Source organism: Pyxicephalus adspersus, chromosome 5 (genome assembly GCF_032062135.1).
Source record: "Pyxicephalus adspersus chromosome 5, UCB_Pads_2.0, whole genome shotgun sequence".
Taxonomy (NCBI): domain Eukaryota; kingdom Metazoa; phylum Chordata; class Amphibia; order Anura; family Pyxicephalidae; genus Pyxicephalus; species Pyxicephalus adspersus.
This window is the reverse complement of record NC_092862.1, coordinates 100,072,082-100,098,224: the sequence shown is the minus strand read 5'-3', so window position 1 is coordinate 100,098,224 and position 26,143 is coordinate 100,072,082. Positions and strand designations below refer to the sequence as shown.

Below are 26,143 nucleotides of genomic sequence, written 5' to 3'. Positions count from 1 at the left end.
CGGCAAGTGTAACTCATTAGAATGGTGCCACGTTTGCGAATTCGGCAAAACTTTTCTATCTGCAACTACTACAACTGCATTAGGACACTAATATCATCAAAACTGTATTTCTTCTGTTTCTTTATGGAGTCCTAGGTACAAATTAGATTTATTGCTAACATTCTGCTTTCCAGTGCCCATTAAAGTGTACTTAAATGTACCTACTTTAGAAACAAAAAGGATATGTACCATATATATATATATATATATATATATATATATATATATATGAAAGAATAAGGGAGATCTCATTTATGAGAAAATATTATTTCAGTCTTATTCCTCCCATTTATGAGAAACTAATATTTCAGTCTTAATGAACAAATGGCAAGTGACAATCTGAACCTGCATCATGTGTGAGAAAGAAATGATGTCTGGGATCACTGTGAACATCTAGGATATATACAGTAATCTATACTCCTCCAGGCATGAAAAAGGATATAAAATTGCAGCACCCCTGAATCCTGCAGTTTGTGGGGTTGTTCAGTGGATGCACTGGTGGAAATCCAGGACAACCTAAAAACATTAAACTACTTGAGGTCTGACATTTAGCTGACATTATCTTCTGGCGATTCTTCTTGGTGCATGTTTTTTAAATGTCAGGAAAGGAATCACTACCAGGAAATGTTAGAAATAAAGGAAGACACAGCACTTTCACCAGCCTCCCAACTGCATATTTGTGATACGAGAAGCACTGCTTTCTGCTAGTCTTGTAAGGTTTGGAATGAGATTTGGTGATGTTAGTTCTTTAGTGCTTGCTAAAGAGAAATCTGTACCTGAGGTCCTCTGGTGCAAGAATCTCCCTGCTTCATACATTCGAAGAATCTATGCTTCCCACTCTATTTCTGTTGTTTCTTATCTAATAGGTTACCATGTCATAAGGAAGGCAGCCTAAACATTACAATGCATATCCTTGCATCTATCAAGATTACAACAAAACGATCAGTTGAAGACTGAGACAGAGGCAATACTTATGACTAGTCCTTTGCTCTCAGCTTGCCTTATTTGAACACAACTTCCAGAGTTTAGGTTTCCTAGACAAGCTTTCCTATTTCCCAGAAATCATCACCTTTTCCCATGACTTATTAATATATAACCATTTGGTATGACTCATTTTTCAGTTATGTTCAAAAGACACTTATGGTAAACTTACTGATAACACCAACCACAAAGTAAAGATAAATTTAGTAGCTAAATGTCTGTGTGATTATCCATGTGAATTAGATTTTCCATTCAAAATACAAATAAAACCTCATAGAATAACATGCATTAAGTGCAGTAAATTCAGCTGATGGGTGCAGTAATGCTTTTAGCGAATTTAAAAATTAATTTTTGGTTGTAACACAAAGGAAACCTACGGCAATCAAAATATCATGTCAGTTCCATATAGCCAAACACATAATACGAGCCACTCGTAATATAGCCACTCGTATAATTACAACAGAGTCATATTACAAAACAAAAGGAAGAATTGTGCTTTGTTACTAGAACCAGAGGATAGAAGGTAGCAAGTTACCATAGAGATTCCACATTAAACAGAATCTACAATGGTTTCGGGTAATTTTTTTATTATTTTTTTCTTGTTTTAACTTTTTAAACTAATATTTAATGCTCTTTGTAATTATTGATTATGTTTTCAGAGCATCAGGAGAGAGCACAGCAGTGACTTTTCTGTTAATTCTGTAATTAAAGCATATATCAAGGCAAACAAAATGAATGTTTTATTCTTTTTCAGTACATAAAAATATCTTTATTGTGTCAAATGCATGCAATTTTTTTTTTGACATGATAATAAAGTGTGTTTTTTTCTCTAAATTCCAAAATGTTGGCTCCTACATCTTTTCTAAAGCATTACAAAGGACACAGACTCTTTCTAATCCCCTCCTCAGCTCCATAACCCATTATCAATGCACTTGTAAATCAGGGTATGTAAAAAATAAAAATACGTTTTCATTTTATAAATTGATTAGAAATTTGATTAGGAGGAAGGGAGAAACCAGCGAAGGCAAAATATTGGTCAATTAAGCTTCAGGTTTAAACTATCTCTATGATATCTGTAAAAAAATATTTAGTTGTATGTCTACCCAACCCCATACAGTTTTACTGCTATTACAGGAGTTTGCCCTGAATTGCCGACAATCTTTTTCACCAGACAGCAAATGAGGGAAAAACTGCAACATGTAATATAAATTTAACAAAGGTTCTAGCATTATCCTAAAAAAAGGTTTTCATTTCTGTCTGTGTTTCTTTCTGCCCTAGGGTCAATCTTTTTATTGAATGGGAGGTTAAAGTATATCTGCAACAGGACTCCTCAAAGCAGTAAGACCTGACTAGGATTCCAAATGTTCCCTTCTCTATCTCTAAGTTCACAACACAGGCACAAAGGTCTCTTCCCATTGACTCTCCCATCGCAGGTCTGAGCCCGCCCATCACCCTGAGCCTGTGATGCATACGGAAGACATGGTCCACAGCTCTGGCCAGTGCACCCCCTTGATACGGGGTCCTTCTTCTGACCCCACTGGAGGGGGCACCGGCCAGAGCCATGGACCACCAAAATTTTCTCAGCGGTTGGGGACCGCTGCACTAGGGGTTTAGCCAGGAGAAGCTGTGTAGGGCTGAAAACTGGCAAGTACATTCGTTATTTTCTCCTCCCACTGGCCCTGTAAAGCAAACTTAGAGCATTAGCTTTACTTGTGTATCCCTTGTTGCATTCACAATCATCTAATAGTAAGAAATGTTAATCACATTGACTTACTCATTTACACCAAATAAACACCTTGTATGTGCACTTCTCAGTATATTTGTCCATGTCTACTTAATACTTTTCAAGTACATTAGAGTACATTCATCCATTTGAATTTAATACCTTTCAAGAACATGCATCCATCCCAGCATGCACAGAAAAACCAAAAAAATCACTTTCCTTGAGTAAATTCAATATGTAAATCGTTTCTAAATATGGCCCTTTATGTTATTAGTAATATTTACATTATACCATACTCTTTTTTTTAATACATTTCTGTTTTTTAGAGATTACGCAGAAATGAGAAACAAGTGAAATATGCTTTGTCATTGCTTAGTGGTAATGTCTAAAAAGCAGCTTCAAACAAGTATGCACACTGTCTGAAAATGTCTACTCCATTATTGGAAAAGAAGGTTATGCAAAATGTAGGATGGCATGGTAAAAAAGATTTTGCTTAAATATATAAACCCTGTAAAAATGAGAAACGAAAACAGTCATATAGGAAAGCTTGTCAAAATCAGTTTAATGAATGAGTCAAAAATTATCGGGTTCTTTTATAAATATGCCCCCAAAATCAATGAAAATAACCTAGCCTATAAGGTTTACCTTTAAAGAGTGAACATATTTCTAGGATGTTGTATAAACAATGCTTGCCTATTTGTTTTGCTGTGAACATCAATAAAAAGGACGTCTCCTTCCAAATTACTCCCTGATTCTGCTCTTTTGGAAAAACAAAATAGTAACGTCGCAGACCAACAATTTTCGAAAAGGTCAGACAGCTTGCAGGTTTTTTCAAGCTATTTCTTGTATATATGGAACTAGTTCCCCCATATCATTTTTAAATGATCCATCATTTGGCAGTTCAGAAATGTAGCACTTACCACCACAAGACAGCACAAGTAAAAGAATACTACAAACAAATACATAAAACAGTATATATAAGTTTTTTTATGTGTGTGTTTTTCACTTGCCTATAGCTTTTATATTCATGCTGAAGAATGCAAATTGCAATATATTTAAAACGTCTTCTCAAAAATAATATCTTAGGATTTAGGGCTTGTCACTCATATTAAAGAGGATCTGTGGGTCCTACTAGTACTGTTATCCTGAGCTTTGCTTGACCACCTAGTGTGTCCATTAGCTGGAAGAAACATAAGGAGTTCTGTTTAACACTTGACTCTGTACATGCTTAGTACGTAGAAAAGAAAGGATCAATATAGCAGTCCTGCAGTAAACATCCCAGAGCCAGGACAGCTTTATTGTGAGGTTCAGTTTAATAATCCAAGCAGTCAGGGTTTGTCCGGAGGGGTTCCTTAATCTATGGATGGGTGTCCTTCGATTTTGTGTTGCCGGCATTGTTCTTGAGCCAAAACTACTGCAAAAGTAATGTGCCACTAGAGATCATTTTAACGTTTTTTTTTAAGGGTAGTATTCTGAATACCCTTGTAAGGGGAATATTCTTCCAAATAATGAGTAATGTAAGGGGCATTTTCCATTGACACCCAATGACTTGGTTTTAGCAGGGATTCTCCCAGACCAGAAAATAATTTTAAGGATTTTTCTGGGAAAAGAAAAACAATTGATAATAGCAGATTTAAAGGCTTTTAATAAGTTTCAATAGACGGGAATCAACTGCTGGAGATCCTAGCTTTACTGCTCTCACCAATTCTGTAATGATCCTCTGTATTGCATGGTTGTTCCCCTGCATGGGTTTCCAATAGTTACATTTAGGATATCAGTTTTGGTAGATCATAATTTTAAAATAAATAAGTTATTAAAGTACAATAAGTGTTGAAAACTCACCATTAATACAGTTGTTCCCATCATATGCAGTTCTTGAACAGTCGCATGTGTAACCCTTGTACAGTTCATTACATGTGCCTCCATTTTTGCAGAGATTTTTATAGCTGGTGCAGTGTCCTGAACAGCCAGGCTTTACACCCTGTGTTGCCTTTGCTCTTTCTTCCAAATCTAAGGGAATGCCATTCACTCTCAATGCACGGATACAGCCTAAGAATCCTTTCTGGTCTCCAGCAGCACCTTTATGTTTAAATATGACAAAATAAAATTAGAAGTTGCACATTAACTTTTTTTTACAGTGTTATTTTTTTTTTTTTGAATAATGGTAATAGGCCTAACATTTCAATGTCAATTTTAAAACCAAGGTTGTATAAGGCTCCAGCTACAGTGTGCTGCTTACAATATATGTGGTCTATAGCAGCGGTCGTCAACCGGTGGGGGGCGCACCGCCCAGAGCTGCGGACCATGTCCCCCGTACGGATCGCAGGCTCAGGGCAGTGGGTGGGTTGTGTCTCAGGTCTGAGCCGGCAATGGGAGAGTGGGCAGGTTCTGGCATCATGACATCACTGTGTGGGAAGTTTCTTCCCCTTTGAGCTCCCCATGCATGCGCGGCCTGGAGCCCATAAGTTTAGTGGTATGTAGGTCCGAAAAAGTTGGCGACCACTAGTCTTTAGGCCATGGTTACTGCACCTGTATAGGATTTAGTTAGGTCCCACTATTAAAAAGGATCACTGAAAACCCTCCTTCCTTTGAATGCCTACAAGGTTTACATCTGTAATAATATAGCATAGTATAAAACTGTATATTTTGTACACATTCCCTATATTAGACACAAGTAATGTGTGATTTTAATCAAAAAATAGTCACAATAACTATTTATAAATGGTCTAGCTTGCCAAAAGATATCCAGTTCTGTTCTGACTTACTTACACAACTCTGCATAGCCAATTCTTTTTATGTTTTTGGTTAAGTCACTTCCCTGCCTGGTAGACAAAGCTTATAATTATACATTCTCTAATGAACAGGCTGATTTCAGGAAAATACCACAAAATACAAAACTTGAAAAAACATGAAATGGAGTGCCACTTTTCTGGCTATGTTTTGTACAATTTGATAGGTACCATCCAATAAATTTATGTGTATTTGGCTGTTTGCTTCCTTTTCTGCTGTAGGCAATTTGTGGCTAGTGTCTTGAATGTGATAATCATCGTAGATAGAGCCATAAACAATAGCTGTTGGGAAAACTCGAATGCTTTTAAAGTTTCACTTTATTCCAGTGACTTTTTTTTTCTATAAAACAGTACCTTCTTATCAACTTTACATTTCAATTACAGAAATCAATCTTAGATCCTAAGCATGGTTACAAGATATAATAGAAGAAATTCCTCACTGTGGCCTGTTCAGTAACTCGGCACCATGGTAATGGATTCTTATATGACAAGGCATTAGAAAATTTACATAATGTTCTCTTTTCTTTGGAACTGAACATTCAAGCAAAGAAATGAATATTGTGATTTTTCCTTCCTTGTAGATGTGTACTCAGTGGCAAAGGAAAAACATAATTTGAAAACGCAATCATCCATGCAACAACTGATACTTGTACATGCATCAGGTGTATTCATCCAGTTTTCTGCACTGCATGGATTAAAATGAGTGAATAAAAGCAGGATTTTAACCAGATTTGGGGCAGGTAGAACCATTTCAAAATGCATTTATGATCTAAACAATGCTAACTTGCATATATATATATATATATATATATATATTAGCAAAGGAAACTCTAGGGCTGCTATGGTTTTCTGTGCTTTAGTATATTTCAGGGCCCTGGACTCAGCAATGGAAGGGAAGGTACTGGGTGGGAGGGGAATGGAATGGCAGCAGGTAGGCTGCTAACAAATCCGCAAACCAAACCAGCTCGGAATTCAGTGTTACCTTGTGATGAAAAGCTGTTGATGCTGAATTTTTATTTACTGTATGGACTTTGGAATTTGTTGCTAAAGACTTTTCTATAAAGGACTGTCCAGTGGATCCAGAGGACTCTGCATTCTTTGCCAACTGATGTAAGCTGCCTTTACATTTTTGTTTGATTCATTTGCGGCAGGAAAGCTATGTTGTTTTTAAACAAAATAAAGACACTGTGATGATAAAAATTGCTGCAAGGGCTGATCACCCTAATATCACAATATATATATGTATTTATATACATATATATGTGTGTATTTATATACAGTATATATATATATATACATACTGTATATATATACACACACACTACAAAAGGTATTGCTGGCTAAAATACTGATTGGTTGTGAATTTTCCCCAGAGATCTCACACAAATGTAGAGAGTAAAGCATACTTCTTTGACTGTTGTTCTTTAGGCAAGGAACTGTAGTGACATTAGATTCTATATTTCTGGATTTAGCTCACAATGACAAGAGTTTTGCGTACAGTATTGGCTGTGCAGTAATTTATCCCAGTATCTACCACCTATAGTGTCATGTATATTGTTTGCTGTGTGTATTTCCAAATGCCTAACACAAAAATAAAGCATCCTATACCAAGGTTTTAGCTTTCGTTTTTTGTAGCACAGAGACAAAAAAACTTTTGCAGTGTTAATTTAATTCTCCCACACAAACTGGTATGTAAAATGGCATAAAAAAAAAAAAAAAAAAGATATATGTTTTTTAAGGGAACATTCAGTATGCTAGAAGCAGAAATTAAAAAGTGTACAACATAAAATGGGAGGGTTGAATCATTTAAATGAGAACTGTAATAAAAGCAGACTTATCATTTAAAAAAGTCCTGCATTATTTCTTTGCTGGTTTGTATGGCTATAGTTCATCCAACCATACAATAAACCTGTATATTATGTGTGTATAACTAGTTATTATTGCACTACTAGACTGTTGGATCTCTTGCCCCTAGACATGCTTTGGTGTACTGCTGGGATCATATATTGTATGCTACCTCAATTAAACAGCATGCGAAGAAGAAAAAGCTAAACCATATTTACTGATGTGCCACTAAATGTAAATATTCTGCATATGCTCTATTAAAATATTAATCTGTATTGCTAGTGTGCCATCAGGAGGGCCCATGTTGCCGCCATCATTAAAATGATATGAAGCACTTCTGTATTTTGATTTAATTATGAGTGTAGGTGTCTATTACATAAGTCATCCAGATGTTACCGGCAACCATGGCATGTATCAGGGCAAAATAAGAGCTAAGCCGACTCTGAATACCAGACTGCCAGCTCCTATTGAATCACTAGGCTATGATTTGATACACTTTTTTTTCTAATCTCTTCCCTGCTGCATTCGTTTATTAAAAGCTTACATTTGCTTCAATTATAAGCTCTCGGCACAAAGTTGTCTAGATAATATTTCTGTGATATTTTTATTACATCATTTAAACCAGAGAAACATATGGCCACTTTATGATGCTTTACAATAGTCAGCATGACTTTGTGAGACATTCACAATGCTTTAAAGAATGAGCCTGCCTGTGGCTTGAACACCTGATGTTATTTATTGACTCTATTTTTCACATTGTTAATGATCAGACATGGACTGAGGGAATAAGGCAGGTATTGTGAAAAGTTCATTGTGTTTTATCATAACTGGTGTAATAGTTGTTATTCATTAAATTGTAACGTTGGATTATGCATCACTCTGTAGCAGGTACAATGGACAATAGTTAGAGGGAATTTACCCAGCAGGGTCAGAGGCTGCATAAAAACCTACTTGAGTCTTAACCCTTCCACATATTACCAAAAACTTAAAAGAAGTACACATTTATAATATAAAGTGGGTCGATCGGTAGCTGTACGAAGAAGTTTCCTGCATGTTGCCATATATACCTAATGTAAAACAGATATGAACTTTTTTATTATTGAGTTTGCCAAATAAAAGTATATTAAAAAACAAAACTTTTTTTTTGGATTGAGTACAGAACGGTTAAAATCTATGTCAGGAATGTTTGCAATTTGTGTCCAATTTCAAAGATTTCCCTTTTTGTAGACACATAGAGAATACAAGCAACGTTCTCCAAGCTGTAAAGAGAACAAATGTTCTCAATGATCCTCAAGTCCTTTATTCTTGTTCCAGGAAAAAAATCAAAATATGGATTTTCTCTTACTTTCTGTGCCAAAAAAGGGGAGGAGGGTTGGTAAGCAACCATAGTTACCTCTTACCACTCTGTATACCATGAACAGAGCTCTATAAGAAGAAAATTTGGAATTTAACACCAAAAGGTGTTGGTTTATTATGCAGACATATGCATAGTTGAGAAAAATAAAATTGATCCCCCATGGTGGTGGAATGGGTCTGGAACTCAAAATAACTTTAAAAAACTTGTAGTTACAGTCTAATTATTTAACAAATAATAAAACTGAATTACGACCTTATTTAAAGTCTTGAACTGTGGTACAGGTTTTTCTTCTGTATTGAAGTTGCTTAGTCTGATTTCACTACACACTGAGCTTTGCACAGCTTCTGGGAGTTACCTGGGAGCTTTTAACAGAGGTACTGCGGCAGGGTGCTGCCAAGAGCTGCTCATTTGTATAAAGAAAGAGAGACTATGTGATGGCATCTTAGGGTCTAAAATAAGGTTTATAAAGTAAAGCAAAAGGTTTTATTTAAAGACGTAGGAACCAGAGAAAGCAAAATATGAGCTTTTAACGAGAGTTTGATATGAGCTTTTTTTTATGAGAGTTTTAACTAACAGTGATAAATAAATCTAATAAATAGATTGTTAACTATCATTATCAATATGGTTTGGCAGTGACAGCAAAGAATGCTCTTTTTCCCTTCAGAACTACTTATCTTATGTGAAATCAAAGTGGAAAAACCATCAACAAATATATAATTTCCAGACAGATTTTTCTTACCAACGTAGAACTGGCTGGTGAGCTCAAGCCGTGTGTGACCATGAGTGGGTGCTTTGCGAATCTGTGGCTGTAGCTGATCAACCTGTAATCTGGCTTCTTTTACATTTCTCTCTGCTCTGACGCGATGCCACTGGTCATCATTAAGCGGATTAGGAGAAGTAACAGTAAGCTCCACAGGACCATTGCCAACATCAAATGAAAACGACACTTCTGTGTTTGCTAGAAAAAGTAAAAATAAATATAAATAATTTGAACAATTTTTGTAAAACATTCAAGCGCCAATGGGATTATACATGAATGTAACAATTGTACGAAAAAGTACTTCACATATGGGGATCAGGAGTAGCTAAACACCAATGAAAGGCAAAGATAGTCTTGTGGTTTATAAAAGTCAAAGAAAGATATAATAGGAAAAGGTAATTTATTACTATTCTGCACATTGAAGCTTAAGACATGGGAGACCTTAGTCTCATTCCGTTATAGACATGTTTACATAGGATTTCAACCTCTGAGCCTTAGATATGTGGCTGCTGAGACTCCAGTTTAGGAACCAAATGAACCAATGATTCCAAATCAACATAGGGCTATCAACATGTTCTGTAGGTTCAAAATAAATTATGAAATGCTTTTTTTTCCATGAATAAACCCAACAGTATCAATCATATGTTGCAAAAGTAATTGTCAGTGCCAGTGGTAAAACTACTTGATTCCTATGGACCAATGTGGCACAATGTATAATTTTGACACTACTGATAATGAAGAATCTGGAAATTGAAAGGGTAGCCTTTCCCTTGTAAGGAAGCATAGGGAAATTACCTTTGTAGAAGCTGCAACTTTAATGTCTGTTATGCTAATGACATGGCTTTTTGATATAGTCACTGGCCCATATCAGCCAAATATATACAGCTTACTATAAGCTTGAGAACTAGAAGCATATACAAAAACAGGTATTATTATTATTATTAACTTGTTTTTATATAGCGCTGACATATTACACAGCACAAACAAAGTCCATTGTCATATCACTAAAGCTACGTACACACTTCCAATAATTATCGTTGGTAAACGAACGACCCTGCACGATATCTGCGAACGATCGTATAGCACCGATCCTGACACGATCGTTCGCAGATATTGTACACACAATAGATGCGATCGTTTGAACGATACAGGAAGTGACGTGCACCACAGGAAGTGAATACTGTGCACGAACGTTCGCATCAAACATTCACCACACTGTTCCATTTTCCCTATGTGCAATATGCCTTTCAATTTTTTGTCAAGGAAGAAGAAAGCCGCAATTGCTTTGATATGTCTGCTTGAAGAGGAGGAGGAGGTTAAGAAGAAGAAGCGGCGAATGTGGTGCAAGGATTGGTTGCTTTACTGTCTCCCAAAAGGGCTCACAATTTATTGTCCCTTTAATCCAATGCCAATGAACCCTGCATGTTTTTGGCATGTGGGAGGAAACCCCACGCAAACACAGGGAGAACATACAAACTCCTTGCAGATAGAGTCCTGGCCCAGATTTGAACCTATGACTTAGCCCAGAAAAGGCAAAAGTGCTAGCCACTGAGCCAAGAGATGACAGTGATAATACCCAAGTTTAATGACAAGTTTATTATAACAAATTCATCTGGTCTAGTATTGTCACTAGTCCCTTAGTTTTCTTCTTTTTCATTATGGTATTTCTAAAAGCCATGCAAGATACTAACTGAACGAACACTACATTCAGTGCACATATCCCTGCCCTGGGAGTCATACAGATTCAATCACTTTATCATCAGACACTTCATCGTGTAAAAGGAAGAACCACTGACAGCAGATCCCTGAAAGAATTGGGATATCATTTAGCAGTTGCCCTTTAAAGGGTCATATAGGGAAAGGAAATTTTAATCAAAAGATCATGAGTCATACAGTTTAGTTACATAGAATTACATTTGTGACAGAGTGTCCCAAAAAGGTCAGAAATAGTGTTAAAGGATCCAAGGAAAGAGTGTGTTAATATGTTTGTATAGGTTTTAGAAGAAAACCAGGTTCTTTAGGGCCCTGGAGCTGGCCAAGGGAAGTGAAGGGTGGGTTCCTTGGCCCAACCCCGATTTGGGTTATATTCACCTGCATCCAGAGTCAGAGAGAGAGAGATCAGCCAGTGTGTTCCAGGCTGGTCAGGGATCAGCGGCTGAGAGGAAGCGATTGGCCAGGGTCAGAGAGGGAGATAGAGCTCAGTTTATTCCCAGTGTTGGAGGGGAATAGAGCTCTGCCAGATGCAACCCAGGATTTCATGTGAGTGAAATATATTGCTTTGCTTGCCCTGCAGGACTGCCGTATTGTTTCTTAGAAATTGCTGTAACTTTGTGGTAGTCAGAGAGGGACCACCAAAAGTGAGTGCATTTAGTTGCTCAGACGAGCCATTTGTTTTTGTTTGTTTTGCTAATAAACCCATAGGCCCGAGCCTGTGTTTAACTGCATTTGGACGGCTGCTATCTGATTACTGCTATACTTTGATTCCGTTGCTAGGGGCGATCCCACACATTATGGTGGAAGTAGAACAGTTCATGCTTAACAATTGAATATCTTACTAATTTCATGAAAGATTTATTATACACTATTACCAATAGGCCAATAACCATGTTTAGCTTTGAGAATCAACTTAAACATGAATATATTATCATATATTATACATAATTTTATAACATATAATTATGTTTCCTTGATTAAGTTGTTTTCCTTGTTTATTATGCTATATTATTTGCCTAGAAGGTCAAAAGTTTAATTATCAGCTGTAATTAGTTAGGAATATGAAACACCTGCTTCCTGTAAGGTGTAGATGGAGCCACAAATATCTAGTAACCTCATAATTATTTACTGAAGGATAAACTATTTTTCAGGAGCATCTCCTTTACTGGGTGGACATTCAGCATCCTCTCACCCAAGGCTGTCCAATTCCAGTCCCTGAGGGCCAGGATTTGCATTTATTTAGGTATGTCTCTATCTTACAGAAGTAAATACAGTAATGTTCAGTTTACAAAGAGTCAAAAATCTTGGTATTGCAAATTCTGATCTGCATGTGGCCCTGAAGAAATGCAGTTAGACAGCCCTGACCTAGCCAGTCTTACTGTTCCTAATGGCCCACTATTTCCATTAATAAATTTTAATTCTATCAATCATCCACACTCAGCATCACATGTGCGCTTTACCATAGCTTCTTTTTTGCAAAAGCTTTGTAAAACACTTTTCTGGTTCCTTCCATGAGCCACAATCTTCCTGCATTGCAAAGAGAATAATTTACGTATGTAGTAATAAGGTCAGTGGGTTTAAAATAGGGTATAATATAAAACAAAAAAGGAAGTTTCTTTTTAATGTTTTACATTAACTTTTAAGTACCTAAACTATATTTAACAGTTCAGCTCACTATATTGCACATATGGTTCCCACCTGTACATTTAGTTATGTGCATGAATTACAGTAAGGTATGGCACAAAGGATACAGTTTTGCTACAATGAGAAAGGCCCGAAAAGTACAGTTAGAGGAGGGAGTATAGCCTAGCCTTCAGGTTAGAATTAGGGTAGAGTGTTTGGTTATGCATATGTGTATTGTTAGGTCAACCTTATTGGCCTCCACTTAATGCCTAGTAGTCTGCTGTTGAGTGTTTTTGGGAAAATCATTGAAAATGAACCTAAAAAAAATATACCTGGAGCACACACTGTAAATACAACAATTTAAAATAACCTTAAAAGATTGAACACAGCAAATATGCATAATTTAGGGATTATGTAAAATGTGATCAGGAACTCTACATCAATGTTTTTATTACATTTTGAGTTATTGTTAATGTAAGGCAGTGTTTTTCTGAAATTTCATGTGGCTAAAGTAAGATTCCGGCTTGACATAAAAGGTCAAACCATTCTTATTATTCGAGTTTTCAGGGAAATAAGCTTTTGCTATACGTAGTGGCATAATACAAAGATGAAATCTAGTTAAATGATTCGATAAAAAGTGTTTGAAATGCTTCATGTGTGCCGGCTAACATTTTTAGCATTCCATTATAGTTAGATGCCCAAACATAATTCTGCATTCCAGGATTACTGAGGTGTATAAAAACCTTGCCGAGTGACATTTTTTGATATTTGCAAACTGTTCTGTAGATGTTAACAAGGGTGAAGCTGCGGAGGGAGTACCATGCTGAGCTGACAAAGGTGCCAATGCTGCAGGCACAAATTTAGAGGACAAGCTACCTAAAATAACTTTCCTTTGACCTGTCTTTGTTTTACCCTTAAAAGTACAAATATATCAAGACACATATCTTAATAATATGAAAGTGAACCTGACTTCAAAAAGTGGAGGTTTGTGTGGTATAGAAGACAATTAGAAATATTATTATTATTTGTTCCTAAGCCTTATCCTTAAAAAACAACCCAATGTTTTCAACTATAATATTATCATAATATGAAATATAATAGTGCTCTTTATAGAATGTAAGTTTGCTTTTACACCCCTGTGTTTGAAGCCTCAAAGTTACATATCTAAAGTCAGAAAGAAAAGACATTGTGGCCTCCTATTGCCTTTAGAGAGTCTAAAGTTGCGTACAACATCAGCCAAGACAATCAGTCGTGTTCCTCTCGGGTAAAAATCTAGCGTGTGTAAAGCGTTAATCAATGCACCCTAGTGGATTGATAAGGGGCCAGTTGGGAACAGCCGCTCTGCCTTTGTATAGAAGTTAGGTATAGACATTGTTAACAAGTTTTATTTAGAGAAGAATATAAAACAAAGTGTATGTAAACCTTAAACTTACATTTGAGTTCTATCTTTATAAAGTCTGTGTTTCCCCGGTTTTCTACAAACACTCCATCAGGGGCAGATGTCTTAAAGTAAAAAGAGATATCAGCACTGGTTTCACCTTGGAATGTGGAGAAGTGAAGAAAAGAGTTTGGTGCGATGAAGGAGACAGCATTCCAGTAGTTTTCTGTAGGATGATACAAAAAGAATAACAATTTAGCATTGATAAGAAACCATACACATTCTTCTAATATGATACATTGGTAATGTAAATGTAAATTCACACAACGTAACCAGTCCCTGATAACGGGGGTCTCAGTGTCTTCTAGAACACTGTTTCAGATTGTCTGCATGTAACAGTAAATAGAGCTTCATATTTATGAGTGCCCACGTCTATTCCTATGGACTTTTAACAAAATTTACTTTTGGTTAAAGTTCATATATAAAAATAAAAAGAAACTGCTCCCAAGTCATCTAGTTTAGGACCACATGGTCTGTGCCCACCAATAACTTTATGGGAGTCATGGATCAGGGTGGCATAGGTACATATACTGTATAATTTTAAAATTCACATTAAAGCAAGCATTTCACCACACATTGATAATATAGAATTTAGGAAGCTTAGAACTTTTGTCAGGTTATTGTTATGGTCCATGGTCTTTGTCACTATCTTTGACCATACATTTTCCCATATATGAAGGAGATTGTATATCATTTAGTGTTCATCAGACCCCAATCTTTGAGATACGGGGGAAAATGAAGGCGTATGTTCCAACAGGGTTACATACAGTAATGAAACTCTTGGGAAAACTCTAACTTTTTCTCCAAACCTTTAAAAAACAAGTTGAAAGTTGTGGTTTAATTCAATCTGTTTTATGTGTTTAGGACAATGGGTGATTATAGGTCCTCAGCAATCATGTCCTTTACAATAAATATCATGCCAAAACCATTTATATTAATACCTAATGAAGTTCACTGTAAAAAAGGTTATTCTTTGTACGGTGGAGATGCATATGAATGTACAACATTATGGCCAATGCAGATAATGTGAACTAGTTTCCATAGCAGTATAAAGCTGTTTATACAGACATAGGCACAACCTGTGATTAGTAGTCATTTCACTAAATAGTATGTTAAGTTACATTTATAGCTCTTTTTAACTACATGGTTACTGTTTCTTCCAAAAAAGCATAAATAGCTTAGCCATGTGGCTGGATTATTAAATGTCATATATGCAACAGTTTTTTAACAACTACCTATTCTTTCCAGATACACATGTTAAAATACATCTTTATAGTGTTTACCTGCTTTTTCTGAATAGGTGCAGTGTTCTCCCCAGCTCCTTTAGCTGGGCGCACCACCCGGCTGTTTTTAGGTGGTTATCAATGAATTGGGTCACAATACCAGGCCTGCCACCCGCCTACAATTTCTTGCCACCCGGCTTAAAAAGATTTCTGTGTTGAGCACTGAAGTGTGTTCTTTATTCTTAAGCTTGTAGCACCCCTTTACTATAGGAAGGTCCCTTTAAGGTCCTAGGACATAATCTTTATATGTTTTAGACAGTTCTAGTAAAGCTGCAGCCAATCACTGCCCTGGTGCATAATTTTTTTGGCCTATGGAAATGTTTTTTTTTAGATGGGTGTTTGGTACTAATAAATATGTTGAGAGAGTTGAGGTGGGGGCTTGCCATTGAGAGATTAGAAGAAGTCAAGAAGTCAGAATATGTTCAGCTGGGCTGGGACTTGGAGACTGAACCACTAAGATTAGTCTGTTTTTTGGTAGTAGAGGACTTGGCTATAGTAGAAAAGGCCACATAAGTGGGTATTTAGAAGAGAAGTGCTATGGGACAGAATCCCATTAGTGCTGAATTTGGGATGGCCATTAAAATGGGAAACCAACTGAAACCAACCAATGGGAAGGTTTCTCTCACAGCTAACGTTTCTCTCACAGCTAACACAGCTATCTGGACTTTAGAGTTTAGCGAGGATATTAAATGTTATTTGTTACAGTTGGCTTTGATGGATTCCTTTGATGTAGACTGCTGTTACCATTGACATTTGCTACCCTAATCCTCTCTCTATATGTCCTACAATAAACTCCTTAAAGAAGCTGCACAAGGCTCGGTGGTTTGTTATGCCACACATTAAAGAGGTACAGTCACTCATATTGCTAAAAATGTATCATAGTGTTTTAATTTTAATTTATTTTTTTTTTAATTTTTTTAAATATTGGTGTAAAAACATATTTATGTAATCAATAATATCAATGTCTAAGTATTAAAAAATTGGCTTCTATATTTCCACCTCTCTGTATCATTTTATTCTTTGTATAGCAGGTAATCTATAATCTTCAGGGTGGTGATATCCCTCAGTGGGAAGATCCATGACACCCAACACCCACAATATAACACTGGATACCATTCAACTCAGAAAACTGAGAATCTGGTGACAAGAATAAATTACTGCTAGGCACAGTGTCAGAGAAGAGCTTCATTTTTATGTTTCACTGTCACTGAAAGGCATTTAAATTGTAGCTTGTAGTCAGGCATTTCAAAATAATAATACTATGAAAGAGCAACAAGTAAAACTATCAAAATTAAAACAACTTTAACAGCAAAAACATACAAAATATGAACTAATTCAAAGTACATCAAACTTTCTATTTAGCCCATGAAATCACTGCCAGTCCTCTTTCTTGGAATTACTTGCATGCCTTCCCAACATGTAAAGAAATGTACTACAATAAATTGTTTTAGGATATTTTATTTTCAGAAATATGTGCAGAAAGTTTACTTTTGGTTTTAAAGCATCAACAAATCAGTGTGCCATCATTTTAGATGAAGGTGTGTCACTGAAATAAATTACATACAGAGAAATGCAAGGCAATCCTTGCAGCAACACTACATTTAGAACTTTGGGCTGTATTTAACACCCATCATGAGTGCAAAGAATCTTTTATTTCATTGCAAACCAACTGTTTTCATCTGTCCCTCTAAAAATCAGAGTGAAAAGAATAAAAAGCTCATTTTTATGTCATTTGTGTTTTATGTTGACCTAGCTTGGAAGAAAATATCAATTTGATGCAGAAGCTTTAAATCACCCAAACTTTATCATAAAGTCAAGACGAGATGGATGGCGTGACTTGTTTTCATCCCCAGTTTTATGAAACTTTAAAATCTGCTTTTAAAAGATCTTGCTTCTTTATCAAAACAAAAAGAAAGCCAAACACTGAGCATCAATATCACAGTCAAGGTTGGTGTATGACACAAATGACTCCTATTATTTCTCGGATAATGAAAGGGTGAAACATTAACTGCAGCCCTCCTTGTAAAGCAATAAAGCAATCCACTTTTTGTTGGTTTATATTATTACTACATCATTTTTTTTAGATTCAACAAAGTAAAGGTATTTATTGATAAAATTGCATGTGGTGTTCAATGTCCATTAGCAGCCAATGTGAAACTCTATTCATACATGCCTTTCATGCAATTTTTTCTAATATTAAAAAGTTATGATATTGTAAGTTATTACTACTCTTATTAGCAAACAACAACAGTTCAAATGCAATTACCAAGGCTTTTCATCGCACCTTACATACACTCAGGGCTGAAATACAATAAAACAGGTAAATGAACATTTGAAATAAATGTGCAGTATCAGTTTACCTTGCTATAATTTTGTACTTGTGACCTAATCCATGATTTAATTTGTTGCATTGTAAACTTTTGCATTGTAAACAAAAGTAAACTTTTGCTTTGCCTATGCACAGTAAATAAACAAGTTCATCCTAAAAGCTGCTCTTTGCCACTTGAATTGACAAATAAAGAGAAATCAGAATGTATTTGTATAATTCCAACTTCTCATCATGAGTATAAGCAAAAATGTCTTTGGTCTTTGTTTATTTTCCCAAATGCCGGTAATCTGCCTCTGTTCAGGATGTGATAGATCTTTGCAGGTGGTTCTTTTATTTTGATAACACCTTCTAAGGGTTTATGGATTCTGGGTACTTCATATGGTTAAAAATATATAAAAAAGAAAGAGAGGGTAAAAAGGGTTTCATAAAAGGCTCAATCGTTTATATATGTATAGAGTTCAAACAAAGATCAAACATTGCATTGTGGTACAATCCACCAGTTAGTGATACAAAGTCAAAGAACTCAACAAAGTCCTTTTTAACCATTTGTAAAACATAGGGTTTTCAGGACTTGGTACTAGACAAAAGTCAACTGCATATTACAACTTGGAAATAGACGGTAAAGTGCGGGTATACAAAGTTTTAGTGATAATGAGACTGGATCTCGGGTTCTGACGCGTTTTACCCATTTTGGCTTTCTCAGGCGATGGGGAGAACCTGTAAAGCCACAGAACCACAAGTAGATTCATTTCAGTGTACCTTGTTTGAGTGCAAACTGAGGGAACAAAAGATAGGAAATAGGTGACCGGTCCAAAAAAGTGTTTGAATTGAGTTGAATAGCCAGATAGGCCATTAAACAGCCAGAGTGGGAAATAACAGAAATTATTCTATATGGGAGACCTTGCAGTTCTGATGGACTAAGTCAAAGCCACATAGTGTTTTTTCCATAAATCTTTAATGGCCAATCTGGCTATTCAACTCAAATTAAATGTTTATTTAGCAACCAGGAATAAAGTAGACTTAAACTCGAAAAACAAAAAATCACCAGGAGGAAGAGTTAAATGGCATAAGAAACATGCAATGTTTTTTTTCCTATAAAGCCATGGCTCCCGGTGACTTTTAGTTTTAGATCTACACTGTACAGCACATGTTCTGTGTATTGTAGAGTTCTGCTCTGTGGCGGTGCCAAGCTGGCCTCTGGAGACAAAGTTACTCCTGTGGATGGGCAGGGGTCACGTAATCAGTGGCCATTCAATGGCTGATGATCAGTGTCCTCCTGGAAGTGTAGCTTGACGTGAAGATGGCTCCTTTCTTGGATTTAGCGATGACATGTCCTGGACACACCAACCACGAGTATAGTCGAGTGTAGTTCTTTGTTAAAGTGGAACTAAAGCGAAAAAAAAATCACGCTTACCTTTAATCCCACCCCATCCTGGAATTCATCTCCGTCCTGGCGCGAAAGTGCTGGGTGCCGTCATCTTCTATCTTCATCTATCTTCTTACTACATCACCCCATCTCACAATGCGCAGGTAGCCCCTGTAAAGGGGAAAAAAAGAGAGCCAATCTCACTGCACATGCAGATTGGGATCGGCATCTCTTTCCTTTTATAGAACAAAATGCCCCTTCTCTGTATGCCTGAAATCAGACATTCGTAGAAGGAGCAGCCAAGAGCCTCCCAGGATGTTTGACATAGGAATCTTGGGAGGCTTGTGGCGATCAAGACTGAAAGGGGCAGTGCTTTCAGTCTCCTTTTTTTTTTTTTTTTTTTTTTAAATCTAGTTTTTACATTATATATAAGTATTGTCTACCCTTTTACGTAAAGTAAACATTTTGAGTTCAAGTCTGCTTTAAGTGACTGCTATTTTGGGTTTTGCTATTGTTTTTTTTACATTATATGTTTTTAGCATTCTTAATAAAGATGGTTTCAGTTTTTTATTTAAATATTTTTTTTCACTTATTCTTTGACCTGGTTATACCATGAACAATTACCAAAAACACATTGAACTGTATTCATCAAAAAAACAAAAAAAAAATGTTGAACTGTATTTATCACTCTTAATTCTGGTGCAGCAGTAAATCACTGTAATGAAGGAATATTTTTGCCAACCTTAAACAAAACTCAATCTCTCTGTTGTTTGCCTTTCTTGGAATACAAATAAAAACCTACATGCTGAACAGGAACAATAGCACTTCCAGGTAAAACATAATATACAACTTATGCATTGTGTTTTATAGTCTGACTTTAGCTGTATATTAAAAGAAAGCTGCATTGCTGCAGACATTCCTTTTCATACAGTGTACACCTAGGGAATTTCTTTTTTTTAAGGGCATATTCAGTCAGTAAAATGTAGTGATCCGATTTTCTCTGAAAGAGAAAATAACATATTGGATACAAGTATATTATGTGCAGAAATCTAGCACATCTATAAAGATATATACATTTAGTGTATATGACATATATGAGATGATTTGATATAGATCAACTAACCTACAGTTGACATTTAAAATCCGGCATCCTCCAGACCTGAGGTGTGCCGGGTTTTCACAAATTCCGGATTTTTGAAGGTTAGACTTACCTCCACACACAGGCCAGCTTTCCTTTCACAGCACCCGTGGACATCTGGCACAGTTCCAGGGAGCAGGCAGCAGGGACGTCTCAACGTGTATTTAGTGTAGCATGCAAGAGCTAACGACTGTTTCAGCAGAACAGTGCCATCAAAACGTAAGTGGCCAAACAGTGTACTACAGTCCCTGTATTGAAAATGCGTTCCAAAATTTTGGCCCAAAAATTGAAGAATCCCGATTATCGGTGGCCTGATTTTCGATTGCCAACTGTATATGCCAAATCTGAGTGTTGTCTTTTGCAGGGTAATGCATAATATTTCCCTTGATCATTTGAGCATAAAAGCAGCCAAATTGTCAAAGTGTTGGAAATTTTAGGGAGATATACTGATTTGGTGTAGGAAGGGATAGTGTTTTTTGTTTTTTTTTGGGCTTGTCACCCAAGAAATTGGTAAATATCACCCATGGCAATGTACTGGTGTATCATAAGATTATATAGGTACTACTTTCTCTACATCATTTAGTTTTTTAGGTGGCATGACCCCTGCCTATTGTCATAAGATATGAACAAGTTAAGGTAAAGTTGCCCAACCTAAACTTGTAATAAGAGAAATACGGATATGGATATAGCTGGACTCCTTCTAGTTGCCTGCCTACAATGCTTATTAAATAAATTCAATCATTTTCTGACCTGAAATATATTTGGAAAAATATTTGGATCAAAACTCCATGTCAAGCCATAACTGGCTTAGAAAGTACCAAATCATGATTTCCTTCCAACTAACACATGTAGAAGTAGTCAGCCATGGTAGCCCTGTTCTGTACTAACAGGCTGGAAACACTAGTAACCAGTAACCTGTCAAGATGTGACCCGAAAAGACAGTCTAAGCTTTACAACCTGCTGAGAGGTGTTAATGCTGTCTTGTTTTAAAAGTGGAATAACCATGGGTATAATTCTCATGCTTGCTTCGCTGCTTAGAAAGGCAATGACTTGGAAAGCGAATGCTCTCTGACTGTTTTTCCTTTTATGCTATAGTACTTAATAAATCATTGATCTGGATGTGGTACCAAAAGACAAATGTTCTTACATGGCACTGGCTGCATTCATGTTAGGAGTTAGTGATTCTATAAGCATGAAAGAAGGATAAAAAATTGATTACCTTCTAACAATCCAAGTTCCTGTACTACTATTCTTTCCAGCTTCTTTAAAGCAAAACCATAGTTTTGCAAATAAAAACTGCGAGCAGGCAGAATTTGTATTGCAAAAAGGGACAGACGATGTGACCTCTGCAATAAAAGACCGTTACCTGCATGTTTGAAATACTTTTTCTTCAAGTACACCAAGCTGAGAATCCCCAGCTCAGTGTAGGAGGCCGGGATATGTTGGGTCCCCGGGGCTACCCAGTCAAAATGAAATGGCGTGCACATGCATGGAAGTTACATCATTCCAGCCTGACCAATCAAGACAGCCAAAAATCCAGAACCTGGAAGAAGACCCGGTGAAGATGGCAATACTTATGATGGAGAGATGACAGGTAAGTAAGGACAGGTGCAGTTAAATAACTGGGATCAGGTAGGAACATTTACTTTATTGCAAACAGGACATCTCCTGCAATAAAGGGCCTGCCTGGTCTCAGTTTTTTTGTTTTCTAGGTTTAGTTCCATTTAAAATTTTTACGTTTGGCAAACATATCTCCTTAATGGACGAGTAATGTTGGAGGTAGCCCCCCCACCACCCCTGTTTTCAAAATGCTTAAATTCACCTTATTTTACACATTAACAGACTCAGAAAGTCATATAGGTAAAGCAGAGTTGAAAGAAGTAAAAGGGAATATATTACTGTTAAGTCTCCAAGTGGAAAAAAAAAAAATTCAAAAGCTGTACAAATTAATCAGTTGAGTAATACTCATGTATCAATTAAATGCTGGTTTATTGTGACAAGAATAGCTGATACCATGGGTCTAGTTAAAAAGGAAGGAACACAGCATGCCTTCTAAACAAATAAAAGCAGCACATAACTGATACCTTGATTTTGTTGGACCTATTTATTAGGGAATGTTTTGTATTAGCTGTAACTCCCACTCAAAAGATTGGTTTACTGTGAATAAACAACACTTCTTTTACTGTAACAACGGGGGTGAGACAAGGTAACGAGGCAATGACTCCCAACATCTCAACTATAACTATAATTCAGGAAAATATTGTTCTTTCATCCTATTGCAAGTATTTTACCTAAATAAAAACACATTTTGCCAAGCATATATTTTTGATTGACTACCGGCATTGCTGGTCTTAAGGCATTTCTCAGAAAAGATTAATTCAGATACTGATTTAAGGATTGTGGTACTTTATGATTAAAAAAAAAATGAGGAAGAGACGGAGATATCATATCTTTAATCTTGGAGAGAAGTTTGGTGGATCAATAAATTATCATCTTTAGATTCTTTGGGATTAAATAGAGATTATGATTTTTATGTTATGTATGTGAGATGCTGCAGAAAAAAAATATTGATCCAATGTCCTGATTGATCCAAAGCCTCCTGGGATATATGACATATGTATCTCAGAAGGCTTTGTGCTCCCATTCAGTTTTTACCACCGTGACAGTAAAGACAGAAGGTAAGGAGCTTCCCCCTTTTTGTAAAACAAAAAACTAATTTAGAGGAAAAAGAGGGTTATCTACCCTTTGATATAACTTAAAAATGTAGGTGAAAGGTCTGCTTTAAGTAATCCAGATTCCAAACAAAAAAGGAGACCCTTTTCTCTGATAGAGAGTTATAACAAGTGGTCGTGATTTGATTATGTCATATAAACTGTTAAATGCAGTCACAGTTGTTTTTCATTATTTTTGCAAGAAAAGCAGTTCTTTATACTAGCTCTTCACTAGTAAAAAAATAATAATAGGATTAACACAGCACATCATGGATATAAATTATTGACATCAAAGGAATCATTCTCTGTATACTGACTTTTGGCTCAGCTTGCAACAATAGTGCTGATTTTTGCTTTCTAGATGAGTGTCAGTTTCAGGATTAGGAAGTGTGCTGACCACCCATTGTTCTGAAAGCTCTAATAAGCCTTTTGGATCTCAGAATTCTCTAAACAGATATAAGTCTCTTCCCAAACGGATGCTTAGCCTAGATGCTTGAAGCTAGTCTAAGCACACGTAAGTGCCTGTACACAGTGCATCCGGCTCTCTGCCATATCATTGCCATTCTGAGTGAAGCCTACTTAGAAGGACCACAAACAAGAGCAGGCACCATTACTATTTTTCATTTCTCAGTAGTGTAAATGCTTCACAGAACATTCACACTGTACATCAACCGGTTTGGTTCAGTACACACATCGGGCTTGGGTGATGTGAAAATGATGAGTGGATTTACAAATAAGTGATGATCCTTTTAAAGCAGATCTATCACCACATTATTAACTTTGTATAAAAGAGTGGATAACTCTTTTATGTAATGAAAATGTGTTTTTAATTTTTTTTTGGACAGATCAAGCCTGATGTATGTATCCCAGGAGGCTGCAGGCTGCTCCTTCTGCGCATGCTTTCCTCCAAACTCACACATGCGCAGTAAGATTGGCACTTTCTGAAATGCATGCCATCCGATCTCCCAGCTGAGCAGTGTGAGATTGGGTGATGTAAGATGAAAAACCCAGAAGAAGAGGAAAAAATGGCGGTACTCGTTGTCCAGCTGGCACTGGAACAAAGAGGGATGACAGGACGGCATTGGGACTGTCTAAACTAGGATAGTGAAGGGAGGGATGGACAGCTTTCCAACTGTTTTTTTTTTACTAATCGTTCTGCTTTAGGTTTTAAGACAATGGTAAGTGCACGTAAAATATTTTAAGCTTTTCAGACAAATGCAAAATCAAAATAAACCCTTACACACACACAAAATATTACACTAAATCTTCTTCTTTATTATGTAATTACCTACAACCCTCAGAGAAGCATTTTTAGATAAATAGGGGGGAGTAATTATGTTATAGGTAATTTAAAATATGCAAATCCAGATTTTTCCTATAGTTCATTCAAAAGGCATTTTAGTCTTTTAATTTAGAAATCCACGAGACCTCACATTTAAGTGAGATACAGCTCAAATCTCTGCCACGACACAGAGGGAAACTGCTCTCAACATCACGGCTGAGATGTATAAGCTAGGCTTTGGTTTTGTGTCCTGTAGTTTATTATAATAAAAAAAAATTCAAAGAGACACTTCTGTGTGTGCTGGTTTTTGGATTATGTTTCCATCACGTTGTAGTTGGACACTGCTTACGATAACAATATTAATGGCAAGCAGGGATTTTATTTTATAAAGAAGTTGGGTTTTGTATTAAAGATAATAGGGGCACAGTAGGTAAAATGCATCAAAACCTACCGCCTGTGTTCCAACTAAAGACACAAAGCATCTGTTTACTGCCTGGTAAATAATTAAGTAGTATTATGCCTTTTCCCAGTTGGCAAACAAGGGTTATTTGGGTAGATAAACACTCCTGACGTTACTCTTTCCATATGTATAGAAAGAGTGTTTAGGCTTGGGAATACTTTTATTCTCAAAGCTGCTGTACACTGATCACCAAAAAGAGACAAAATATGTAGATTATACAGGTTTTTTTACACCTCATATACCTTGAATTATTTTACATTTGCACTAAAATACATCTTAAACTCTGTGAGAGCAAATAAAAGTAGTTAGGCTATTTGTACTTAAGAATCTTGCTCTAGAGAATTAGATATTTAGTACAAGAATGTGGCACAGTAAGAATCTTAGACTTACTCAGTAGGCTTCCAGAATAAGTTTAAGTAGGTCAAACTGAAACAAAGACTTTGAGTTAAAGCAAAGTATTTTGTATTAAAAGATTATATTTAAAGTGAACCTGTCATGTTAAAGAAGATCTAAAGTCATGGTCCTAACATAGAAATTTAATAAAGATTGACATGTTCACAAATCTTTTTTTATTTAATAAAAATTGTTTATACTTTGAAAAAAAAGATTGTTATGCAGTTTGTGTAAAGGCTCCTAAGGACTTTCTAACGGAACAGTAACAAGTAGGAGAGTAGCAGCCATGTCGGATTACTGTTCATAGGAATACATGTCCCATAATTCCTTACATTCTCTATCATGCATGTGGGTGTCTCAGCTCGTCAGAGCACAATGGGGCGGGTATGATTGAATACATTCTAAATGGCTCATAAATTGTTGTCACAGGCATTAGGAATAAGCACTTCACTAAAATAGATATAAGGTATTTATAGGGGTTAACTTACCATAAATTTTTAGAACAACAGAAATAAATGTATCGCAAAGACAAAACAGTGTCATAGTGGCAGTTGTACTGAAATTTGTAAACTATTACTGGTAATATGCAGGTAACAAGTACATGCAAGTGCATTTGTGTTATTACTGGCTGGAGGGGTTCTGACATTTGACTGCTGGTGGCCAGTTTAGTGTTTGGAGATGGTAGGATATAAAGCCCAATTTCATCCTTTTTTTCCCTTATTTTTTGGATAGAGTGTAGAAAAAAGTAACATTTCTGTCAAGTTTTCATTTCTGTCTGAAACCCTGTTTAGCACAGAATTAAACCTTAAAAATAAATAAATAAATAAAGTTGACAGAAAGGCAAAAACAACAATAAAAACAAAGGGATTAATTTATTGAAGCAGTTGAAGGAGACTGGTAACTTACTGAAAGA

At 36.2% G+C, this 26,143-nt stretch overlaps 1 protein-coding gene and 1 long non-coding RNA gene across 3 annotated transcripts in view; one reads left to right on the top strand and one right to left on the bottom strand.

Moving 5' to 3' along the window:
* CNTNAP2 (contactin associated protein 2) overlaps nucleotides 1-26,143 on the bottom strand; it is a 902,024-nt gene that overhangs the window by 51,921 nt on the left and 823,960 nt on the right. Inside the window, exons 16-18 of the mRNA XM_072412254.1 lie at nucleotides 14,264-14,434; nucleotides 9,474-9,692; nucleotides 4,586-4,822 (exon numbers count right to left, since the gene is read on the bottom strand). Of these exons, the coding sequence (XP_072268355.1) occupies nucleotides 4,586-4,822; nucleotides 9,474-9,692; nucleotides 14,264-14,434 (627 nt within the window). The remainder of the gene's footprint in view (nucleotides 1-4,585; nucleotides 4,823-9,473; nucleotides 9,693-14,263; nucleotides 14,435-26,143) is intronic.
* The window catches only part of LOC140331324 (uncharacterized), a 32,751-nt gene continuing 18,228 nt past the window's right edge, over nucleotides 11,621-26,143 (top strand). Inside the window, exons 1-3 of one of the 2 annotated variants that reach the window (XR_011920916.1) lie at nucleotides 11,621-11,753; nucleotides 12,359-12,450; nucleotides 17,305-18,087. This is a non-coding gene — a long non-coding RNA (uncharacterized lncRNA). Of the gene's footprint in view, nucleotides 11,754-12,358; nucleotides 12,451-17,304; nucleotides 18,088-26,143 lie in introns of those variants that run through there. The other variant, XR_011920917.1, reaches the window with a different exon arrangement.